Source organism: Sciurus carolinensis, chromosome Y (genome assembly GCF_902686445.1).
Source record: "Sciurus carolinensis chromosome Y, mSciCar1.2, whole genome shotgun sequence".
In the NCBI taxonomy this organism is placed as follows: domain Eukaryota; kingdom Metazoa; phylum Chordata; class Mammalia; order Rodentia; family Sciuridae; genus Sciurus; species Sciurus carolinensis.
In genome coordinates this window covers 3,737,126-3,762,425 of record NC_062233.1, presented here as the reverse complement: position 1 = coordinate 3,762,425, position 25,300 = coordinate 3,737,126, and the positions used below count along the sequence as shown (strand labels likewise).

The 25,300-nt window shown below is 35.1% G+C and overlaps 3 protein-coding genes across 3 annotated transcripts; 1 reads left to right on the top strand and 2 right to left on the bottom strand.

Annotated features, from left to right (window-relative positions):
• Window positions 1-4,447: 4,447 nt before the first annotated feature.
• Window positions 4,448-4,976, top strand: LOC124973023 (porimin-like). The gene has a single exon (XM_047537225.1). The coding sequence runs from the start codon at window positions 4,448-4,450 to the stop codon at window positions 4,961-4,963; it is 516 nt and encodes a 171-aa protein (XP_047393181.1). The 3' UTR covers window positions 4,964-4,976.
• Window positions 4,977-16,274: 11,298 nt separating this feature from the next.
• LOC124973022 (porimin-like) lies at window positions 16,275-18,828 on the bottom strand. The gene is made up of 2 exons (XM_047537224.1): window positions 18,819-18,828; window positions 16,275-16,841 (listed from the first exon to the last, which is right to left on the bottom strand). The coding sequence occupies exons 1-2, from the start codon at window positions 18,826-18,828 to the stop codon at window positions 16,288-16,290; spliced, it is 564 nt and encodes a 187-aa protein (XP_047393180.1). The 3' UTR covers window positions 16,275-16,287.
• A 4,571-nt stretch (window positions 18,829-23,399) lies between these two features.
• Window positions 23,400-24,852, bottom strand: LOC124973014 (uncharacterized). The gene is made up of 2 exons (XM_047537218.1): window positions 24,849-24,852; window positions 23,400-24,112 (listed from the first exon to the last, which is right to left on the bottom strand). The coding sequence occupies exons 1-2, from the start codon at window positions 24,850-24,852 to the stop codon at window positions 23,400-23,402; spliced, it is 717 nt and encodes a 238-aa protein (XP_047393174.1).
• Window positions 24,853-25,300: the final 448 nt, after the last annotated feature.

Here is a 25,300-nt window from a genome sequence, read left to right as displayed (position 1 = left end):
AATTCACAATCTAGGTGCCTGTCAACAGATGAATGGATAAAGAAAATGTGGCATATATATATATATATATACATATATATATATATATATACACATATATATATATTATACACACACACACACACATACATATGTGATGAATATATATGATATATATATATATATACATGCATATATGATGCAATATTACTCAGCTTTAAAGAAGAATGAAATTCTGTCATTTTCTGGTATATGGCTGGAGTTGGAAAATATTATGCTAAGTGAAATAAGCCAAATACAAAAAACAAAGTCAGAATGTTTTCTCTGATATGCATAAGCTAATTCACAATAAGGGGGACGGTCCTAGGGAAAAGAGAGTTACTTTATATTAGGTAGAGGGGAGTGAAGGAAGGGCAAGGTCTATGGGGGGAGGAATGATAGTAGAGTGAAACAGACTTTATTATCTCATGTAAATATATGACTGCATGACCGATGTGATCCTACAATATGTATAATCAGAAAAATGAGATTACACTCCATTTATGTATAATCTATCAAAATGTACAAGTGCATTCTGCTGTCATGTCTAGCTAATTAGAGCAAATAAAATTTAAAAATAATAAAAAACACATTGTGGAAAAGAAATATTGTGAGGATGAAATTCTTCCAGGATCAGTGAGAGACATGCATCCTCAGACTGAGAAAATACAGTAAATTTTCAGCAAGCTAAATCAAAATGGATCCTTACCTAGACATAATGTGAAACTATAGGGGATTTGCCTACAAAGAAAACTTCTTTGGGGACACAAGAGAAAAAACAGAAATTAAGGACAAGATCTTCCATTAGACGAAAGACCTCAGACTTCTCAACAAAAGCAACAATTACAAAATAATATCCCCAAATGCTGAAAGAAATTACTGATGAACCAATAATTCTACATCTACTAATCGATTGTTAAAGGATGAGGACAAGTGTAGCTCAGTGATAGGGCATGAATAAGACCCTGGGGTTTGACCTTCAGTACCACAAAATAAATAAATGAAAGAATAATACAAAATACAGGAAAATTGAGGACAAAATTGGAGACAGTTTCAGATAAAGAATATATCAAAGGAGGTACTTTGGAAAGAAAACCTGTTGGTCTCAAGATGCAGTTGAATTCTGAAGGACTGATGAACAAAGAAATTGATAAGTCTATGGTTAAATACAATACACTGATCATAATTTTAAATGACTATATTATGGATTGCAGATGACAGTTGTGTAAGACAGGATTTAAAAAGGCTAAAGATTTTTAAGTTCATTCTTATCCTGAGAAATTTGTTAACTTCAAATTTTAAGTGAGAATATATGTTAACAATTAAAGAGTAACCATGAGTTGGGCCTAGTGGTACATGCCTATATTTCCAGTGACTCTGGAGCCCAAGGCAGGAAGATCACAAATTTGAAGCCAGTCTGAGCAATTTGGCAGGACAAGTCTCAAAATTTAAGAAAAAGGGAGGCTGGAGGTGTAACTGAGTGGTAGCACCCTTGCTTAGCATATTGAGGCCCTGGGTTCCATCTCCAGTACCTCAAAACATGGGGAGGTAGCCACTAAACAAATAGAGAATGAAAAGAAATTAAAGGGGAAAGAATCCAAAAAGGAAAAAATGAAATATAAATTTCAAAGGCAATATACTGATATAGAATGTCCAAGAGAAGATGACATAGTCAAGGTTCTATTCGTAGACATGTTTTAGAAAAGGCAGCACTACAGAGACCAAACAACAGAGTGACTGACTGGTGGTAATAGTGAAAACAGGGGGTGACTACATAAGGTCACTAGGGAACATTTCAGTGTGCTGGGCATGTCCCTGACTGATACATAGTCATAGTCCACAGTTACATAATTTATTAAAACTCTTCAAAATATATGTCCTAAATGAGCTCAATTTTATACTGCATAAATTATACCTAAATAAATATGTTAAAAATAAAACACTCGACATCAGCAATGTATTTGTTTATGCAGTGCTAGGGACTGAACTCAGGGTTTCATGCACACCAGGCAAGCTCTTCAGTATGAACTATATTCTCAGCCCCTGAAAACTTTTTAAAATATATGACTTCAAAAAAATGCACTTACCATGGTAAGAAAAGAATAATGATCCAGAGGCTGTATTTTAGAAATGATGTGCAAGACTTTCTTTTTTAAAAAAAATTATTTTAGTTGTAGATGAACACATACATTATTTATTTATTTATTTATTTATTTATTTATTTATTTATTTTTATGTGGTGCTGAGGATTGAACCCAGTGCCTCACACATGCTAAGCAAGTGCTCTGCCACTGAGCTACAACCCAGCCTGTGCAAGACATACATGGAAAAAAATAAAAGGAATCTTATTTAAATTCCCAAAGATGAATTAATCAACAAATAAGTAGACTGGGTACATGGATGAGATGGCCCTGTGTTGTAAATCTGGCCATTCACCTCCATCTACTTCAATTTCAACTCAAACCTCACATGAGTTTTGTGATCACATAGGGACTATTAGTTACTCGACAAATGGTAAAACAGCAGCATCTTAACACAATATAGGTCTGATTTTTACTTCTCTTATGTCCAGAATGAGGGGTCCTCCTAACTGTGATTCAGAATATCCTTCATCCAGTAGCCACAAGTTCTCAACAGGAGGGTGGTAGGGTCTCTGCCCTTACGTGCAATTGTCTGGAAGTAAAGGGGGTTTGGAATGTCATTCATGGGGGATTTGACAGGCAGGCCTGGAGGTGGGTGCAATGTTCCTGCTCATATAACTATGACTGACACTGACCTTATAACTGGAAATTTAGTCTAACTCTGCATCCAGGAGAGTATAGGGAACACACAGTCATGTCCAGTGCTGTTTTTCATGAAGCTTGATGAGTTGACCTTAACTTACTTGGAGGCCTGAAGAAAGACCTGTGAAGAAGCCAGTTTGGAACAACAAGGTATAAATATGAGAGAATATTATGATTAGATAATATTTTTGATGAAGCTATCATATTCAAATAATGTGATTATCATCAGGATATACAAAGAGGTCAATACAATGAAGTGGCTAAAAATAGACACAGCAGCTTTTCATATGACCCATGTGGCACTGAAATGTAGAGAAAAACAGGACTATTCTATTTAGAATAGTTATCCATAAGGAAGAGATAAAATTAGATCCATAACTATGCAGAAGAATAAGTGTCTCTCTTATGATACTTTTAGAATGAAATCCTACAACATCCAGGTAAAGGTGGTTTCCTTAAATAAGACACATACACACACACACACACACACACACACACACACACAAACTGTAAGGGGAAAATGGATACATATGCCTACATTGACTGACCACATGGAAAACCAGTATCCAGAATATTAAGACATTTTACAAATCCTTAAGAAGAAAACCAAGCTCAACTGAAAAATGATAGGAATATGTGAATAGGCGACTCACAGAGATAAAATTGGAAGGACTAAGTATATGACTATAAGCTAAAACTCATATCAGGGGAATACTACATAAATCCACAAACAATTGAAATTCACACATGAGGATGCAAAATGAATACTCTGGTTTCCTAGCTTATATGCATATTGAAATGGCCTGGGGAGCTCTAAAATACTAATGTCTATGCCTAATGGTAGGCAGTGCATTTCATTCTGGCAGAATTTCTCAACTGCTATCATGTTTGAGGATCTGTAGCATGTTTAGCAGACTTCCTGGTTTGTATCAGTGAGATGCTTATAATAATCACCTCTTGTTGTCCCATAACTTAAGACTTATGAAAAATCAAGCATCTGATACATTTTTATGTACTTTAGTGGGACGTCATCTTTTAAAAGTCAGAAGGTTCACAGGAGGGAGCAAGCCTCTGCTAGACTTTAACTTGAATGATGAAGTCAAAGTCATGGGAATCTTGGAAAATTGAGAATTTGGGGACTGCAGAAAGTATGATTTAGTGATAAATCTGATAACATTTTGGATGCAGATTCCCAAAATAAGTGAGGTAGGAAGGATTGTCCGTGGCCTGAGACACTGTAGGGGTCTTTGCAATGGGAGAGAAAGGACCCTCACAAGTCAAACTGGGCCACCTTTGTGGAATTGGAGCTAGAGTCAGAAGAAACCGAAGATGCTCTGGCACACAGAAAAGCTTAGGGTGGGCAAGGATATGTGAAGAGATGGAGAAAATGCCACAGAACCAAGGAGAAACTGAAGCGTGGCAGAATCTGTTGCAACAAAAACTGAAAAGACCCTAAATGTGATCTGTAAGAAAACTGCTAATGAGAGGACGCGGGGTGGGCTCGGGTGAGCAGAAGGGACGCTTTAGCCGCTGCCTTCGCTCTCGACGCATTTAGGACCCACGAAGCCGCCGCATCCTGCCCGGGAACATTGGGACTGGGCGCTCAAGGTGCTTGGGCCGAGCTACTCCTGGGAGCGCTGCAGGTGATGGCTCTGCCAGGGGCCCTCGCTGACAGTGCAAGTCCGGGGGAATCTCTTGATGTAAGGAATCACGTGCTTCTGCAAAACTCCAGTGCCAATTCCCCAGCAGAGAGTATGCAAAACGTGCCTCACAACTCTACATCTGAATCTAACAGCAGCACCACTGTGAAACCATCACCAACTCCAGTTTCCTTGGTCTCAAACAGTGTGACAGATGTCACCTTCAAACCCAAAACTTCTAAAATGGAAACACCAGAGTCCTCAACAAATACAACTTCCAGCACTTCAAAGTCTATACCCAAAGCAACAAGTATTTCACAAAACGTATTCCAGATGTCAACATCCACGATGACCACAGCTCATAATAGTTTAGTGACATCATTAACCACACCTAGTCATTTAAATGGAAAAATATCAAAATTTGACACTGGCAGCTTTGTTGGTGGTATTGTATTAACACTGGCAGTTTTATCTATTCTTTACATTGGTTGCAAAATCTATTATTCAAGAAGAGGCATCTGATATAGACCCATTGATGAACGCGATACCATCATTTAAAGAAACACAAGGACCAAGAAAAGAAGAAACATTGATGCAGCCCTAGTCTATTCATTTTGTTTTTTACTACTTTCAACACTATTCTCTTGAAAATAGTATAATTGGGTCATGCATATAATGTACAATGTGTTAAATAAATATGCACAGATTTAAAAGGATTTGGTTAGATATTTAAATATGTGGAATTTACAGATAATTTAACAATGATCATACTCACTTTTAGCAAATACATAGTGAGACAAGTCCTGTCACATTTTTTTGTGGCATTGGCCACCTGGGACCAGTAATTGAAAGACAACATCACTAAAGGGCAGGCTGCCATCTGGGTGTACAAATAAGGAGCTTGTCACAGGACTCGAGATCCTGAGTGTCTTTGTTGCTCACACAAAGAACTTCAGTGCTTTTCAGGACTGGAGATATCCTAATTACTGATGCCACACAGCAGAAATTATGCAACTGAGTAAACCAGATCTAAAGCATAATTTAAGGAAGCATCAACATTTTGTTTCATAGTAGTTAACCTAGAAACAATACATATCCCCCCCCCAAAATAGAATTTCAACTAAAACCTGAAACACCCTATTGGAGATGCATTGGAGAGCATGTATTTTCATTAATAATTTCTTTTTGAGTTTTCAGTGTTAGTTTGATATAATCTTTTTTCTCTGTAATTTAGGTAAATGCAGTGTTTAACATAATGTTTTTAAAAAACTCAGTTGTAAAACTAGTTTTATAGGAAAACTAGATTATTTGCTACTGTGAGAATATTGTCACCACTGGAAAATACTTTTCATATTCACTTGATTTTATATTCAGTGACTATTTTTGAAGAAATGTAGAGCTGCTTTCAATACCTAGAAATTTTAATGGAATGTGAAAACATTTAACATTTTAAAAAGCCCTGTTTTTAATTATACTTGCAAAAAATATTTAGAACCCTGTATCGTCAAAACTGTAAATTAAGGCTGTGCATATTAAACCAGAGATTGTGGGGCTTTCCACAGGCTACTAAACCTGCAGGATGAAAGTGCTGCATTTTCATACTTGACTCAGATTTGGGGAAATGACATTTTTATACTTAAGTACATTGTTGGTGTGAATTCTTATTTTAGTCAGAAAATTTCCTGCTTCCTTTTTTGTGTGTTCTCCTAGACAACTCCTCTTACTCCACTGTTTAGGGAGAGTTACTTTCAGATGCACTATGTTAATGTAGAGAAAAAAGCAGTGTTTTAAAAAAAATTACACTTCATATTTTGGAGTGTTTTTAGTTTTACAGTTTTATATTCCAGCACTCAAACTCAGGGTGAACTTTTAATAAGTTATTTAGTCACTAAATAATAAGATAATATTTCCATCTTAGAGAGTCAAAGTATATCGTACTAATTTCTGAAAGCCTAAAAAATAACCTAAGATTTCCTAATAAACACACACCTATATTTAATAGGAATAAAAAGTAACTTTTATCAAGAGCTTTTGATTTGCAGAGAATGACAATGTTAAGAATCATATCTACTTGCTGTATATTTTGGCCAACTATTGTGATGATATGGATAAAAATGATCCAAAATATGGATATTATTAGATCCATACAACTCATGCAATATGGAGGAAATTTTATGAAATGTATGGTTAGATTAGTTCAAACTGTGGGCTGTTGGGTAAATTGTATGTTATTACTAGACCTTAATTAGTTGTGAAAACACTGCATTCATTTCTTTGCAATATGTTATAGTTAAAAAATACTTTACAGCAATGAGGGCCTTTTCAGTTGAACTTGTTTTATCTCCTGCATTCTTGATATTTCAGTACCAGCCTGAAGTTTTTCTTGAATACTTACTTCTTTAGCACTTTGAAGGTAGAAAACCACTTTTAAAATACTGTTTAAACTTTGCCTTGAGAGGTTACTCTGCTTTTTAGGTTGGAAAGTGTAGTTATGTTCTTTCTCTGTATGTAAACAGTGTAATTTGTTACATTCAAATACCAGCACTTTCAGTAAAGTTTTTTTGTTTGTTTGTTTTTAATCTGCAGAAATTGAAAAAAAAAAAATCAATGGTACAAAGCAATATTACTTTGGAATACATTTCAATAAGCAAATTTATCTTCTGTTACTTAAGCAAATGTTTGACTTTCTTTGCATTCCTTTAAAATGTAGTTACTTAAATATTTAAATATCAGTCAGGCAGAAGCCTTGTTTGCCCATGCTTTGATTTTAAAACCTCCTTGGAGGATCCATAAAAGGAATAATTTAAATAGAATGTTGGCAGTATATTACAGTGATAAAATTCGTATTCTTGGAAACATTTTTTAAAATTCCTGTTACCATTTTTCCTCTTATAATGACCAGTTTTTGGTATTTCATTGTTATTGAGACTTATTTTTAGAATAAAATTTGTTCTCCATTAAAAATAAAAAGAAAGAAAACTGCTAATGAAACTCAAAATGTCACTTTCTGTTGATTTGGAACACATGACACAAGATTGTAGTGGGTCCTGTTGCTTGAATCTTAAAGTAATATTAATGGTTGACAAATGCATTTTTTCCCCAAAGGGAGAGGCAATATGCACAGGAAATGAGTAAATCAATCCTACATAAGAGGGAGTAAGTTGGAGCAACTGCAGCAACGTTGACTTAAAACTATGTCATGAAACTGCGGTGATCAAAACTTAAGGTGTAGACTCAAAAACTGACACTTAGACCAAGGGAAGAGATTAAAGGTACAAATACAAATTCATCTTTTATAGGCAATTGATTTTTAAATTTGTAAGTGCATTGTAATTATACAAGAATTTTGAAATATTTTGGTCAATTTTATTCCCCAGCACTTCCTTTTTCCCTATTCTTTTTCCTGATCCCTCCCATTATTTTGTTGGTCTCTCTTCTCCTTTATCCTCTCCCTTTGCTCTCTAGTTTCCACATATATTTAACTGAATTTTGACAAAGGTGCTGATGATATAGTTGTAAAAAAATCTTCTCGTCAATAAATAGCCTTGGAACAGTGTATACGCACATGAAGAAGAATGAAAGTGGTCCCTCATTTCACACACATGTAAAAAATATCTCAGGGCAGGGGTTGTGACTCAGTAGTAGAGTGCTCACCTAGCATTTGTGATGCACTGAGTTCAATCCTCAGTACCACATAAAAATAAATAAATAAATAAATATATGTATAAGTAAATAAATAATTAAATAATAAATAAAAGGTATTGTGTAAGTCTACAACCAGTATTAAAAAATAAAATATATATTATCTCAAAGTAAATTAAATATTGAAAAATAAAATCTGAAATTGTAGAAAATTTTTTGGGAATAATCTTCACAACATTGGTCTTCACAAGATGTTTTGGATATGACCCCAAAACCACAGATAACAAAAGCTGAGGAGACAAGTAGAATTATACAAACTAAAAAGCTTCTGCACAGCCAAAGGAGCAATTAACATAAAGACAATATTTGCAAACCCCACATCAGATAAGTGCTTCCTATCCAAAGTATACAAATAAATCAACTCAATAAAAAGAAGTAAAAATTACTGGATTTAAAAATTCTCAAAGGACCTCAATAGACATTGCCCTAAAGAGGGCAACAAAATGGAAAATAATCAACACCACTAATCATCAGATAAATGGCACTTGAAACTGCAATGGGATATCACCTTATACCTGTTAGAGTGGATATTAATTAAGAGGCAAAAGATATATGTGGAGAACAATTGCATACTTGTGTTGGAAATGTAAATCCATGAAGACATTTTGGAAATCATGGAATTTTCTCAAATGATTAAAAATAGAACTACAATGGAACAATCCCACTATGTGCAGAATATGCAAAGAAAATTAAATCCATATGAACTACAATGGAACAATCCCACTCTGTGCAGAAAATGCAAAGAAAATTAAATCTGAATGACAAAATGACATCTATACTACCAAGTTCATTGCAGCACTATTCACAGTAAAAAAGGTACTTAGGACATCATCCTAAGTGTCCATCACTACTTGAGTCAATAGTGAAACTGAAGACCCTGCACAATGGAATACTCATAAACATTTCAAAACAAGGAAATCCTGTCATTTTGAATAACATGGATGACCCAGGAGAATATCATGTAAGTGAAATAAGTGAGGCATAGACACATAATATATGGGTTCACTTACATATCAAATCTAAAATGGAAAGTTAAATCCACTGCAGACGGACACTGGATGCCAAGTCTGCCTGCCCCCTGCCCTGTGCTGATTTGGCCCTCCCTTGCTGGGATTTTATTTGAAATATCAATGAAGCCACTGTGACCTACTCACTTATTTCAGAATTCTGCAAACTTGTAGAATAGGAACCACATGGTTCATATCAATATCTGCCATCTTCTCAAAGTGTAGCCATGATTCCTGAGATCTTGAATGCAGCAATCTCTGAGTCCCTGGCATCTAATCAAAGTGAAATAACTCTTATGCCCTTCTATGAAAGTATGGTATCCCACTGGTCTCTCCTCAGAGGTATAGGAAAACTGCAGGGTCACAATGAGCCTGTAGGGGGGGAACTTCAGTACCTTAGATCATCACTGCTTGGGGGGGAAAATACAGAAACAATATGAAAAAACAGGGGACAAAAGTGTCCCTAACCAACTAAGATGCTATTTTGATAGAATCCAATGACAGCGTGTGACAGTAGAAATGACAGAGAAATTAGAATCCGCATATTTAAAATGACCATGAAGCAAAAGATGAGATAAGCAAACAAATGCAGGAAATGCATGATAATTCTAATAAACTGTTAAAAGAGCAAATGCAGGAAACAAAAGAACACTTCAATAAAGAGATAGAGATTATGGAAAAAAAAAAAACAAATACTTGAAATGAAAGAAACAATAAACCAAATTAAAAAATTCAATAGAAATTATCACCAAAAGAATAGATCTCATGAAAGACAGAATCTCACACAATGAAGTCAAAATATTTAATCTTGAAAATAAAGTTGCCCACACAGAGAAGATGGTAAGAAATTGTGAACAGAAACTCCAAGAATTAAGGGATATCATGAAAAGACCAAATTTAAGAATTATTGGGATTGAGTAAAGCACAGAGTTATAAACCAAAGGAATGAACAAACTGTTCAATGAAATAATATCAAAAACTTCTCAGACCTGAAAAATGAAATGGAAAATCAAATACAAGAGGCTTACCAGGTGCAGAAAATTACAACACATTCACACCAAGGTCTCACATACAAAACAAAGATAGGATTTTAAAGACTGAGAGAGAGGCATCAGATTACTTATAAGGGGAAACCAATATGGATATCAGCAGATTTCTCAGCCCAGACCCTAAAAGGAAGAAGGACCTGGAACAATATATTTCAAGCTCTGAAAGAACATGGATGCCACCTAAGAATCCTATACCCAGCAAAAATTACCTTCAGAAATAAAATCTTTCCATGATAAACAAAAGTTAAGGGGAATTACAAATAGAAATCCTGCACTACAGAACATTCTCAGCAAAATATTTCATGAGGAGGAAGTGAAAAACAACAAAACAAATCAGTAAAGGGAGGAACTACCCTAAAGGAAAAGCCGAACAAAGGAGACACCAAGTCATGTTAAAAACCAAAAGTAAGCCAAAATGATCAGGAATAGGGGAAATGTTTCACTCATGTATAAATGCATTCTGTCATGTACAGCTAATAAGAACAAAATAACAAATAAAAAAGAGGTATTATAAATTAAAAAAAAAAAAAACTTGTGCAAAACAATGCCAGAAAGTTCAGAGGTGAAATGTGTTTTCCCACCTAAAAAAAAAAAATCAATTATTTAATCCCTTGATAGTTATCAACTGAGCAGTAACTGTATTTAGGAAAATGTGGTGTGAGAAAAGATCATTGGGGGCATGCCTCTGGGGTCTACATTTTGTCCCTGATGAATGGAATAATCTATCTGCTTCCTGATTGTCATGTCTGGAGCTGATTTCCTCCATCTGTTGTGATGTTCTGCCACACCTCAGACCCAGAGTAGCGTAGTCGATCATTAATGTACTGAGGCCTCTATATCCATAAGCCAAATAAACTTTCCCAACTTACTATTGTCAAATATTTTGGTCACAGCAGTGAGAAAACTTAACTAAAAATTGGTAGTAGGAATAGGGTCATTGTCATTTTTAACCCGAACATGTGTTTTAAAAGATTTTTGGAATTTGTTAGATGACTTTTGAAAAGATTAGACATGTAAACTAGAAAAGTTGTTGATTGTTTTTAGTGGCGGTCATTCTTCTTGGGAACTGAAAATACAAGATTGCCAATAGGACAATGAACAGTAAAGAACTGACTCATGAGGTTTCAGAAGAGGATGAAACTTTTGGCAATTGGACTAGAGGTCACTCATGTTACACTATGATAAGGAAGTTTTTTGAATTTTGCCTATGTCATGAGACATTTTGCAAAGCTAAATTTAAGGGTTTGTATTAACCTGGCAAAGAAAATTTCGAAGGAGCACAGCATTTATATGTGGGCGTAAATATTACTGGCAGTTTTTAGCCAACTTTATTGTAATAATCAGGAGCAGAAAGGAGACCAGTATTTGAAAAGCTTGTAGTTTGGTCAGAAAATGTCAAGTAAAATTTTGATGAACAAAGACTTGTTTGTAAAAGAGATCACATCAGGTAGAGATAGGCTAAGTACTCTAACAAGGGATAATGGGAATGCTTGAAGGAATCTAAAGAATTGGTAAAACTACACTCATCCTAGGTTCAGGGTATAAAAGTAAAACATCTCTGAGGAGAGACCAGTGGGATACCATACTTTCATAGAAGGGCATAAGAGTTATTTCACTTTGATTAGATGCCAGGGACTCAGAGATTGCTGCATTCAAGATCTCAGGAATCATGGCTACACTTTGAGAAGATGGCAGATATTGATATGAACCATGTGGTTCCTATTCTACAAGTTTGCAGAATTCTGAAATAAGTGAGTAGGTCACAGTGGCTTCATTGATATTTCAAATAAAATCCCAGCAAGGGAGGGCCAAATCAGCACAGGGCAGGGGGCAGGCAGACTTGGCATCCAGTGTCCGTCTGCAGTGGATTTAACTTTCCATTTTAGATTTGATATGTAAGTGAACCCATATATTATGTGTCTATGCCTCACTTATTTCACTTACATGATATTCTCCTGGGTCATCCATGTTATTCAAAATGACAGGATTTCCTTGTTTTGAAATGTTTATGAGTATTCCATTGTGCAGGGTCTTCAGTTTCACTATTGACTCAAGTAGTGATGGACACTTAGGATGATGTCCTAAGTACCTTTTTTACTGTGAATAGTGCTGCAATGAACTTGGTAGTATAGATGTCATTTTGTCATTCAGATTTAATTTTCTTTGCATTTTCTGCACAGAGTGGGATTGTTCCATTGTAGTTCATATGGATTTAATTTTCTTTGCATATTCTGCACATAGTGGGATTGTTCCATTGTAGTTCTATTTTTAATCATTTGAGAAAATTCCATGATTTCCAAAATGTCTTCATGGATTTACATTTCCAACACAAGTATGCAATTGTTCTCCACATATATCTTTTGCCTCTTAATTAATATCCACTCTAACAGGTATAAGGTGATATCCCATTGCAGTTTCAAGTGCCATTTATCTGATGATTAGTGGTGTTGATTATTTTCCATTTTGTTGCCCTCTTTAGGGCAATGTCTATTGAGGTCCTTTGAGAATTTTTAAATCCAGTAATTTTTACTTCTTTTTATTGAGTTGATTTATTTGTATACTTTGGATAGGAAGCACTTATCTGATGTGGGGTTTGCAAATATTGTCTTTATGTTAATTGCTCCTTTGGCTGTGCAGAAGCTTTTTAGTTTTGTATAATTCTACTTGTCTCCTCAGCTTTTGTTATCTGTGGTTTTGGGGTCATATCCAAAACATCTTGTGAAGACCAATGTTGTGAAGATTATTCCCAAAAAATTTTCTACAATTTCAGATTTTATTTTTCAATATTTAATTTACTTTGAGATAATATATATTTTTATTTTTTAATACTGGTTGTAGACTTACACAATACCTTTTATTTATTATTTAATTATTTATTTACTTATACATATATTTATTTATTTATTTATTTTTATGTGGTACTGAGGATTGAACTCAGTGCATCACAAATGCTAGGTGAGCACTCTACTACTGAGTCACAACCCCTGCCCTGAGATATTTTTTACATGTGTGTGAAATGAGGGACCACTTTCATTCTTCTTCATGTGCGTATACACTGTTCCAAGGCTATTTATTGACGAGAAGATTTTTTTACAACTATATCATCAGCACCTTTGTCAAAATTCAGTTAAATATATGTGGAAACTAGAGAGCAAAGGGAGAGGATAAAGGAGAAGAGAGACCAACAAAATAATGGGAGGGATCAGGAAAAAGAATAGGGAAAAAGGAAGTGCTGGGGAATAAAATTGACCAAAATATTTCAAAATTCTTGTATAATTACAATGCACTTACAAATTTAAAAATCAATTGCCTATAAAAGATGAATTTGTATTTGTACCTTTAATCTCTTCCCTTGGTCTAAGTGTCAGTTTTTGAGTCTACACCTTAAGTTTTGATCACCGCAGTTTCATGACATAGTTTTAAGTCAACGTTGCTGCAGTTGCTCCAACTTACTCCCTCTTATGTAGGATTGATTTACTCATTTCCTGTGCATATTGCCTCTCCCTTTGGGGAAAAAATGCATTTGTCAACCATTAATATTACTTTAAGATTCAAGCAACAGGACCCACTACAATCTTGTGTCATGTGTTCCAAATCAACAGAAAGTGACATTTTGAGTTTCATTAGCAGTTTTCTTTCTTTTTATTTTTAATGGAGAACAAATTTTATTCTAAAAATAAGTCTCAATAACAATGAAATACCAAAAACTGGTCATTATAAGAGGAAAAATGGTAACAGGAATTTTAAAAAATGTTTCCAAGAATACGAATTTTATCACTGTAATATACTGCCAACATTCTATTTAAATTATTCCTTTTATGGATCCTCCAAGGAGGTTTTAAAATCAAAGCATGGGCAAACAAGGCTTCTGCCTGACTGATATTTAAATATTTAAGTAACTACATTTTAAAGGAATGCAAAGAAAGTCAAACATTTGCTTAAGTAACAGAAGATAAATTTGCTTATTGAAATGTATTCCAAAGTAATATTGCTTTGTACCATTGATTTTTTTTTTTTCAATTTCTGCAGATTAAAAACAAACAAACAAAAAAACTTTACTGAAAGTGCTGGTATTTGAATGTAACAAATTACACTGTTTACATACAGAGAAAGAACATAACTACACTTTCCAACCTAAAAAGCAGAGTAACCTCTCAAGGCAAAGTTTAAACAGTATTTTAAAAGTGGTTTTCTACCTTCAAAGTGCTAAAGAAGTAAGTATTCAAGAAAAACTTCAGGCTGGTACTGAAATATCAAGAATGCAGGAGATAAAACAAGTTCAACTGAAAAGGCCCTCATTGCTGTAAAGTATTTTTTAACTATAACATATTGCAAAGAAATGAATGCAGTGTTTTCACAACTAATTAAGGTCTAGTAATAACATACAATTTACCCAACAGCCCACAGTTTGAACTAATCTAACCATACATTTCATAAAATTTCCTCCATATTGCATGAGTTGTATGGATCTAATAATATCCATATTTTGGATCATTTTTATCCATATCATCACAATAGTTGGCCAAAATATACAGCAAGTAGATATGATTCTTAACATTGTCATTCTCTGCAAATCAAAAGCTCTTGATAAAAGTTACTTTTTATTCCTATTAAATATAGGTGTGTGTTTATTAGGAAATCTTAGGTTATTTTTTAGGCTTTCAGAAATTAGTACGATATACTTTGACTCTCTAAGATGGAAATATTATCTTATTATTTAGTGACTAAATAACTTATTAAAAGTTCACCCTGAGTTTGAGTGCTGGAATATAAAACTGTAAAACTAAAAACACTCCAAAATATGAAGTGTAATTTTTTTTAAAACACTGCTTTTTTCTCTACATTAACATAGTGCATCTGAAAGTAACTCTCCCTAAACAGTGGAGTAAGAGGAGTTGTCTAGGAGAACACACAAAAAAGGAAGCAGGAAATTTTCTGACTAAAATAAGAATTCACACCAACAATGTACTTAAGTATAAAAATGTCATTTCCCCAAATCTGAGTCAAGTATGAAAATGCAGCACTTTCATCCTGCAGGTTTAGTAGCCTGTGGAAAGCCCCACAATCTCTGGTTTAATATGCACAGCCTTAATTTACAGTTTTGACGATACAGGGTTCTAAATATTTTTTGCAAGTATAATTAAAAACAGGGCTTTTTAAAATGTTAAATGTTTTCACATTCCATTAAAAATTTCTAGGTATTGAAAGCAGCTCTACATTTCTTCAAAAATAGTCACTGAATATAAAATCAAGTGAATATGAAAAGTATTTTCCAGTGGTGACAATATTCTCACAGTAGCAAATAATCTAGTTTTCCTATAAAACTAGTTTTACAACTGAGTTTTTTAAAAACATTATGTTAAACACTGCATTTACCTAAATTACAGAGAAAAAAGATTATATCAAACTAACACTGAAAACTCAAAAAGAAATTATTAATGAAAATACATGCTCTCCAATGCATCTCCAATAGGGTGTTTCAGGTTTTAGTTGAAATTCTATTTTGGGGGGGGGATATGTATTGTTTCTAGGTTAACTACTATGAAACAAAATGTTGATGCTTCCTTAAATTATGCTTTAGATCTGGTTTACTCAGTTGCATAATTTCTGCTGTGTGGCATCAGTAATTAGGATATCTCCAGTCCTGAAAAGCACTGAAGTTCTTTGTGTGAGCAACAAAGGCACTCAGGATCTCGAGTCCTGTGACAAGCTCCTTATTTGTACACCCAGATGGCAGCCTGCCCTTTAGTGATGTTGTCTTTCAATTACTGGTCCCATGTGGCCAATGCCACAAAAAAATGTGACAGGACTTGTCTCACTATGTATTTGCTAAAAGTGAGTATGATCATTGTTAAATTATCTGTAAATTCCACATATTTAAATATCTAACCAAATCCTTTTAAATCTGTGCATATTTATTTAACACATTGTACATTATATGCATGACCCAATTATACTATTTTCAAGAGAATAGTGTTGAAAGTAGTAAAAAACAAAATGAATAGACTAGGGCTGCATCAATGTTTCTTCTTTTCTTGGTCCTTGTGTTTCTTTAAATGATGGTATCGCGTTCATCAATGGGTCTATATCAGATGCCTCTTCTTGAATAATAGATTTTGCAACCAATGTAAAGAATAGATAAAACTGCCAGTGTTAATACAATACCACCAACAAAGCTGCCAGTGTCAAATTTTGATATTTTTCCATTTAAATGACTAGGTGTGGTTAATGATGTCACTAAACTATTATGAGCTGTGGTCATCGTGGATGTTGACATCTGGAATACGTTTTGTGAAATACTTGTTGCTTTGGGTATAGACTTTGAAGTGCTGGAAGTTGTATTTGTTGAGGACTCTGGTGTTTCCATTTTAGAAGTTTTGGGTTTGAAGGTGACATCTGTCACACTGTTTGAGACCAAGGAAACTGGAGTTGGTGATGGTTTCACAGTGGTGCTGCTGTTAGATTCAGATGTAGAGTTGTGAGGCACGTTTTGCATACTCTCTGCTGGGGAATTGGCACTGGAGTTTTGCAGAAGCACGTGATTCCTTACATCAAGAGATTCCCCCGGACTTGCACTGTCAGCGAGGGCCCCTGGCAGAGCCATCACCTGCAGCGCTCCCAGGAGTAGCTCGGCCCAAGCACCTTGAGCGCCCAGTCCCAATGTTCCCGGGCAGGATGCGGCGGCTTCGTGGGTCCTAAATGCGTCGAGAGCGAAGGCAGCGGCTAAAGCGTCCCTTCTGCTCACCCGAGCCCACCCCGCGTCCTCTCATTAGCAGTTTTCTTACAGATCACATTTAGGGTCTTTTCAGTTTTTGTTGCAACAGATTCTGCCACGCTTCAGTTTCTCCTTGGTTCTGTGGCATTTTCTCCATCTCTTCACATATCCTTGCCCACCCTAAGCTTTTCTGTGTGCCAGAGCATCTTCGGTTTCTTCTGACTCTAGCTCCAATTCCACAAAGGTGGCCCAGTTTGACTTGTGAGGGTCCTTTCTCTCCCATTGCAAAGACCCCTACAGTGTCTCAGGCCACGGACAATCCTTCCTACCTCACTTATTTTGGGAATCTGCATCCAAAATGTTATCAGATTTATCACTAAATCATACTTTCTGCAGTCCCCAAATTCTCAATTTTTCCAAGATTCCCATGACTTTGACTTCATCATTCAAGTTAAAGTCTAGCAGAGGCTTGCTCCCTCCTGTGAACCTTCTGACTTTTAAAAGATGACGTCCCACTAAAGTACATAAAAATGTATCAGATGCTTGATTTTTCATAAGTCTTAAGTTATGGGACAACAAGAGGTGATTATTATAAGCATCTCACTGATACAAACCAGGAAGTCTGCTAAACATGCTACAGATCCTCAAACATGATAGCAGTTGAGAAATTCTGCCAGAATGAAATGCACTGCCTACCATTAGGCATAGACATTAGTATTTTAGAGCTCCCCAGGCCATTTCAATATGCATATAAGCTAGGAAACCAGAGTATTCATTTGCATCCTCATGTGTGAATTTCAATTGTTTGTGGATTTATGTAGTATTCCCCTGATATGAGTTTTAGCTTATAGTCATATACTTAGTCCTTCCAATTTTATCTCTGTGAGTCGCCTATTCACATATTCCTATCATTTTTCAGTTGAGCTTGGTTTTCTTCTTAAGGATTTGTAAAATGTCTTAATATTCTGGATACTGGTTTTCCATGTGGTCAGTCAATGTAGGCATATGTATCCATTTTCCCCTTACAGTTTGTGTGTGTGTGTGTGTGTGTGTGTGTGTGTGTGTATGTGTCTTATTTAAGGAAACCACCTTTACCTGGATGTTGTAGGATTTCATTCTAAAAGTATCATAAGAGAGACACTTATTCTTCTGCATAGTTATGGATCTAATTTTATCTCTTCCTTATGGATAACTATTCTAAATAGAATAGTCCTGTTTTTCTCTACATTTCAGTGCCACATGGGTCATATGAAAAGCTGCTGTGTCTATTTTTAGCCACTTCATTGTATTGACCTCTTTGTATATCCTGATGATAATCACATTATTTGAATATGATAGCTTCATCAAAAATATTATCTAATCATAAATATTCTCTCATATTTATACCTTGTTGTTCCAAACTGGCTTCTTCACAGGTCTTTCTTCAGGCCTCCAAGTAAGTTAAGGTCAACTCATCAAGCTTCATGAAAAACAGCACTGGACATGACTGTGTGTTCCCTATACTCTCCTGGATGCAGAGTTAGACTAAATTTCCAGTTATAAGGTCAGTGTCAGTCATAGTTATATGAGCAGGAACATTGCACCCACCTCCAGGCCTGCCTGTCAAATCCCCCATGAATGACATTCCAAACCCCCTTTACTTCCAGACAATTGCACGTAAGGGCAGAGACCCTACCACCCTCCTGTTGAGAACTTGTGGCTACTGGATGAAGGATATTCTGAATCACAGTTAGGAGGACCCCTCATTCTGGACATAAGAGAAGTAAAAATCAGACCTATATTGTGTTAAGATGCTGCTGTTTTACCATTTGTCGAGTAACTAATAGTCCCTATGTGATCACAAAACTCATGTGAGGTTTGAGTTGAAATTGAAGTAGATGGAGGTGAATGGCCAGATTTACAACACAGGGCCATCTCATCCATGTACCCAGTCTACTTATTTGTTGATTAATTCATCTTTTGGGAATTTAAATAAGATTCCTTTTATTTTTTTCCATGTATGTCTTGCACAGGCTGGGTTGTAGCTCAGTGGCAGAGCACTTGCTTAGCATGTGTGAGGCACTGGGTTCAATCCTCAGCACCACATAAAAATAAATAAATAAATAAATAAATAAATAAATAAATAAATAAATGTATGTGTTCATCTACAACTAAAATAATTTTTTTTAAAAAAGAAAGTCTTGCACATCATTTCTAAAATACAGCCTCTGGATCATTATTCTTTTTCTTACCATGGTAAGTGCATTTTTTTTGAAGTCATATATTTTAAAAAGTTTTCAGGGGCTGAGAATATAGTTCATACTGAAGAGCTTGCCTGGTGTGCATGAAACCCTGAGTTCAGTCCCTAGCACTGCATAAACAAATACATTGCTGATGTCGAGTGTTTTATTTTTAACATATTTATTTAGGTATAATTTATGCAGTATAAAATTGAGCTCATTTAGGACATATATTTTGAAGAGTTTTAATAAATTATGTAACTGTGGACTATGACTATGTATCAGTCAGGGAACATGCCCAGCACACTGAAATGTTCCCTAGTGACCTTATGTAGTCACCCCCTGTTTTCACTATTACCACCAGTCAGTCACTCTGTTGTTTGGTCTCTGTAGTGCTGCCTTTTCTAAAACATGTCTACGAATAGAACCTTGACTATGTCATCTTCTCTTGGACATTCTATATCAGTATATTGCCTTTGAAATTTATATTTCATTTTTTCCTTTTTGGATTCTTTCCCCTTTAATTTCTTTTCATTCTCTATTTGTTTAGTGGCTACCTCCCCATGTTTTGAGGTACTGGAGATGGAACCCAGGGCCTCAATATGCTAAGCAAGGGTGCTACCACTCAGTTACACCTCCAGCCTCCCCTTTTTCTTAAATTTTGAGACTTGTCCTGCCAAATTGCTCAGACTGGCTTCAAATTTGTGATCTTCCTGCCTTGGGCTCCAGAGTCACTGGAAATATAGGCATGTACCACTAGGCCCAACTCATGGTTACTCTTTAATTGTTAACATATATTCTCACTTAAAATTTGAAGTTAACAAATTTCTCAGGATAAGAATGAACTTAAAAATCTTTAGCCTTTTTAAATCCTGTCTTACACAACTGTCATCTGCAATCCATAATATAGTCATTTAAAATTATGATCAGTGTATTGTATTTAACCATAGACTTATCAATTTCTTTGTTCATCAGTCCTTCAGAATTCAACTGCATCTTGAGACCAACAGGTTTTCTTTCCAAAGTACCTCCTTTGATATATTCTTTATCTGAAACTGTCTCCAATTTTGTCCTCAATTTTCCTGTATTTTGTATTATTCTTTCATTTATTTATTTTGTGGTACTGAAGGTCAAACCCCAGGGTCTTATTCATGCCCTATCACTGAGCTACACTTGTCCTCATCCTTTAACAATCGATTAGTAGATGTAGAATTATTGGTTCATCAGTAATTTCTTTCAGCATTTGGGGATATTATTTTGTAATTGTTGCTTTTGTTGAGAAGTCTGAGGTCTTTCGTCTAATGGAAGATCTTGTCCTTAATTTCTGTTTTTTCTCTTGTGTCCCCAAAGAAGTTTTCTTTGTAGGCAAATCCCCTATAGTTTCACATTATGTCTAGGTAAGGATCCATTTTGATTTAGCTTGCTGAAAATTTACTGTATTTTCTCAGTCTGAGGATGCATGTCTCTCACTGATCCTGGAAGAATTTCATCCTCACAATATTTCTTTTCCACAATGTGTTTTTTATTATTTTTAAATTTTATTTGCTCTAATTAGCTAGACATGACAGCAGAATGCACTTGTACATTTTGATAGATTATACATAAATGGAGTGTAATCTCATTTTTCTGATTATACATATTGTAGGATCACATCGGTCATGCAGTCATATATTTACATGAGATAATAAAGTCTGTTTCACTCTACTATCATTCCTCCCCCCATAGACCTTGCCCTTCCTTCACTCCCCTCTACCTAATATAAAGTAACTCTCTTTTTCCCTAGGACCGTCCCCCTTATTGTGAATTAGCTTATGCATATCAGAGAAAACATTCTGACTTTGTTTTTTGTATTTGGCTTATTTCACTTAGCATAATATTTTCCAACTCCAGCCATATACCAGAAAATGACAGAATTTCATTCTTCTTTAAAGCTGAGTAATATTGCATCATATATGCATGTATATATATATATATATCATATATATTCATCACATATGTATGTGTGTGTGTGTGTGTGTATAATATATATATATGTGTATATATATATATATATATATGTATATATATATATATATATGCCACATTTTCTTTATCCATTCATCTGTTGACAGGCACCTAGATTGTGAATTGAGCTGCTATAAACAAGGATGTGCTGTGTCACTCTAGTATGTTGATTTTAAGTCCTTTGGGTGTAAACTAAGGAGTGGAATATCTGAGTCAAATGGTGGTTCCATTTCAAGTTTTCTGAGGAATCTCCATACTGCTTTCCAGAGTGGTTGCACCAATCTGCGGCCCCATCAACCATGTATGAGTGTACTTTCCCCCCATGTCCTCATGAATACTTATTGATGCTTCTATTTTTGATGATTGCCATTTTGATTGGAGTGAGATGATATCATAGATTAATTTTGATTTGCTTATCTCTAATTGCTATAGATGTTGAACAACTTTTAATATATTTGTTGATTGTTTGTATACCTTCTTATGTGAGGTATCTGTTCATTTCTTTAGACCATTTATTGATTGGGGTTTTTTTTTGAATTTTTTTTTTGGTGTTAAGGTTTTTTGGGTTCTTTATATATCCTATAGATTAATGCTTTATCTAAGGTGCATGTGACAAAGATTTCTGGCAAATCTGTAGGCTCTCTCATTATTATTAAATATTTCTTTTGATGAAAAGAAGCATTTTAGTTTGAGTTCATCACATTTATTTTGATTCTTGATTTAACTTCTTGTGCTTTAGGGGTCTTGTTAAGGAAGTCAGGTCGTAGGCCAACATGGTGAAGATTTAATGCAATTCCTATTAAAATCCCAATGACTTTCTTCATAGAACCAGAAAAAGAATCATGAAATTCATTTGGCAAAATAAGAGACCCAGAATAGTCAAGATAATCCTTAGCAAGAAAAGTGAAGCAGGAGGCAGCACAATACCAGACCTCAAACTATACTAAGCTACAGTAATAAAACCAGCGTAGTATTGGCACCAATACAAACACATAGACCAATGGTACTGGATAGAAAACATGGAGACAAGTCCACATTAAAACATAACTCATAATAGACAAAAGTTCCAAAAACATTCACTGGAGAAAAGATAGGTTATTCAACAAATGGTGCTGCGAAAAATGAAAAGTCACATGTAACAATGAAATATAAACCCTCCTCTCATGCTGCACAAAACTCAACTCACTGTGGATCAAAGACTTAGGTACTAGAACAGAGACCCTGTGACTACTAGGGGGAAAAAATAGGCCCAAATCTTCACAATCTGTTTTTCTTGCACCAAAATGCTTTGGCACACTCATTGGGCCTTCCCACCCTATCTTCCTTGCCTCTTAAATGTTTTATATCATGTCTTCATTTTATCCTTCTTACTCTATTTCAGGCAATTTGTTCAAATTTATAATCCAAGATTCCCAATTCTGTCCTCATTTGAATCCATCCAGCTCTTCAACCTGTACCACAGACTTTGATACTTTAAAGATTACATATTTCATTGACTGTAATACTGCCAAATATTCCCTGGAATAGAAAACAAAATCATCCAAACAGATCCCTGAATTAAAGTTAGTTCAAGACTATGCTGTTTACTTTGGTCAGAAATTTGCCTAAATATCCTCTCAAAACACTAACTTCCATTAGCTTGAGTCTCTGACTATATCCAGCCAGTGGTTCTCTACAGGGATAAATTTTGTCACTTAGAGGCTATTTGTAAGTATCTGAACATTTTTTACTTTTGCTGTCAAGGAAAGAGGAAGATGCTACTTCCATTTTAGAAGATCTACCAAATGTCCCCAGTGCACAGCAGACTCCTGCCACCAAAAAAAAAAAAAAAAAAAAAAAAAAAAAATCACACCTCTAATGCTGAGAAACCTTGCTCTCACCTCATAAATTAGGGTGCTCTCAAGATCTAAAAACTTTAAACTCAATAATTTTCCTATGTGTATAATCGAGCTTATTTACAACTCTATTTCTGTTTGATGTTGTTTGTGTTCTTTGATTCACATTTGCCTCTGACCACTGTGTTTTCCTGCCTTTCATTTTTGGCAGGTATGAATAAAAGATCTTCACCTACTGAAGACCTTCAAAGAATGAAACAAACTTACAGAACACAAGAGGATATAAGCTTTAGACAAACCTTGAGAAAGCCAAGAGATGTTTTATTTTCAGTGGATTGCTGATTGCAACACTGTATGTGTTTAAAAATTTCTTCATGAATATTGTTGGCAGACTTTTCAACAGAACAAGCCCAGTTCAGACCTTGTGCTATGAATTTTTGGCCATAGACATGGGTTTCACTTGGTTCCGTTTCAATGAGTACATCTCAAAGAGAAACATGCAGGCACTGGCAAATGAGAAGGTGGCAGTCATGATTCCTAGTGGGAATACATAGGAGAAGTGCTTCTTTTTCAGGGATCGTTTGCTAACAGGAAAGGCAGTTGGAAAGTCAAGTGTGGTATGGCCATAAAAATCCTTGGCAAAGTTCCAGCTCACTGCACCTGCTGTACAACCACAGCTCAGGAAAAGGTAGAAGGATGAGACATTGTAACACATTTTCAGGTAATCAGGGTATGGGGCTTTGATCCAGTTTAGCATGATGGCCATTGAGCTGAAAACCAAGACTACTGTCTTCATAAAATTAGCCAACAAGATTAGGTCCTGACCATACTGAAGTTCAGTCGAAATGACCCAGCTCTTGTTGATAGTGCTGTACACTGGCAAATCAACCATTGTACCAGAGATATTAAATTTTTGATAATAATAAGCTTCCCAAAGTCCAATGAACACAAACTGAACTTTGTTGCTATTGAATTCCCACACACGCCAGGATTTGCTGTTGGCTAGGCTTACCCCAAAAACCCAGGCCAAATAACTGCAAAGGAGGCCAGTCATTTTGCAGATCCATTTCTTCACTTCAGGAAAACTGTAGAGGAGGCATGAAGTCCAGCCAGGACCATAGAAGGGTGATGGAAAACAGACTATTAGTGTGAGTAATGGTTCAGAGTGTGCTCAACATTTATATGCTGTCCTTCCTGTCTGAAAGGTACATTTAGGTGTTTCTAATGTGCACTATTATTCTAAATATTTCAAAAATAATTTTAAAAGCCTATAAATACATGAATATGTCAGAAATATCAGTTTGTAAGTGATTTCAGAGAAAAATTTGGAAATATCTTTTGAAAGTCAAAATGCTCATACTTCTTATCTAGCAGCTCCAATTCTGGGAATTGAAACCAAGATTTTGCAAAAGCACATGTAATGGGATGTCTGTTTCAGCGCCAGTAGTAACAGAGAAAAACTGGATATACCCTAAATGCCAATCAACAGAGGAATGTTCAAACAAATCATGGTTTGTGCAAGATTATAGTGGAATGTAATGTGGTCATTATCAAGAATGAGTTAATCTATATGAACTGGAGGGAGAAAAATGAATAATAATATGTTATGACCATTTGTGTCAAAAGGAAAACATTTGATTTTCTTTGTACATACAAATAAGTGTGAACATCGTTTTTTTAAGTTCAAAGGATACAAATTAAAAACTAATCATAAATAATTCTAAGGTCAAGGTGGAAAATTTAATTCTTTACATATTTTATGTAGTTTTTAAATTTTAAATGAAAAATGTATATACTTTTATAATTAAAACCAGAGCAAATATGACCTTCAAGTTCCATATATCAATCATGGTAAATCATGTGCATTACACTTTACCCATTGCTCGCTCAAAATTCAAACTTCAGATGAATTGGTTTATTTTTGGTGCAAGTTAAAAATATTTGGATATATTTTACATGAAGCAAATATGTTCTATGAACATATTTGTCACATTTATACCATAAACAATTTATGTAAATATATTGGCAATTCAAAATGTGTTACTTATAATACAAAAAAAAAAAAAAAAAAAAAAAGCCCTGAGAGCAACCCGTGTGTTGTTTAGCAGAAAGAAAGGAGATAAGGTATGTCCAGTCACTAGTATGTGACACTGCCAAGGCAGATGATTTTAGGGACTTCCAAACTGTTACATCCTTACCACAAAGCCTGGCATCTCTAACATGTGCCCACTTTCCACAGTCTTCTGTGAAATATGCTTCTAATTATGTGAAGGTTGCATAATTGGGAAGTTATATTAGCAAGACAGACCTGAAACACATTGCTAATTT

What these genes read in the sequence shown, in the direction of transcription:
- LOC124973023 (XM_047537225.1), top strand. Translation starts at nt 4,448, where the DNA reads ATGGCTCTGCCAGGGGCCCTCGCTGACAGTGCAAGTCCGGGGGAATCT.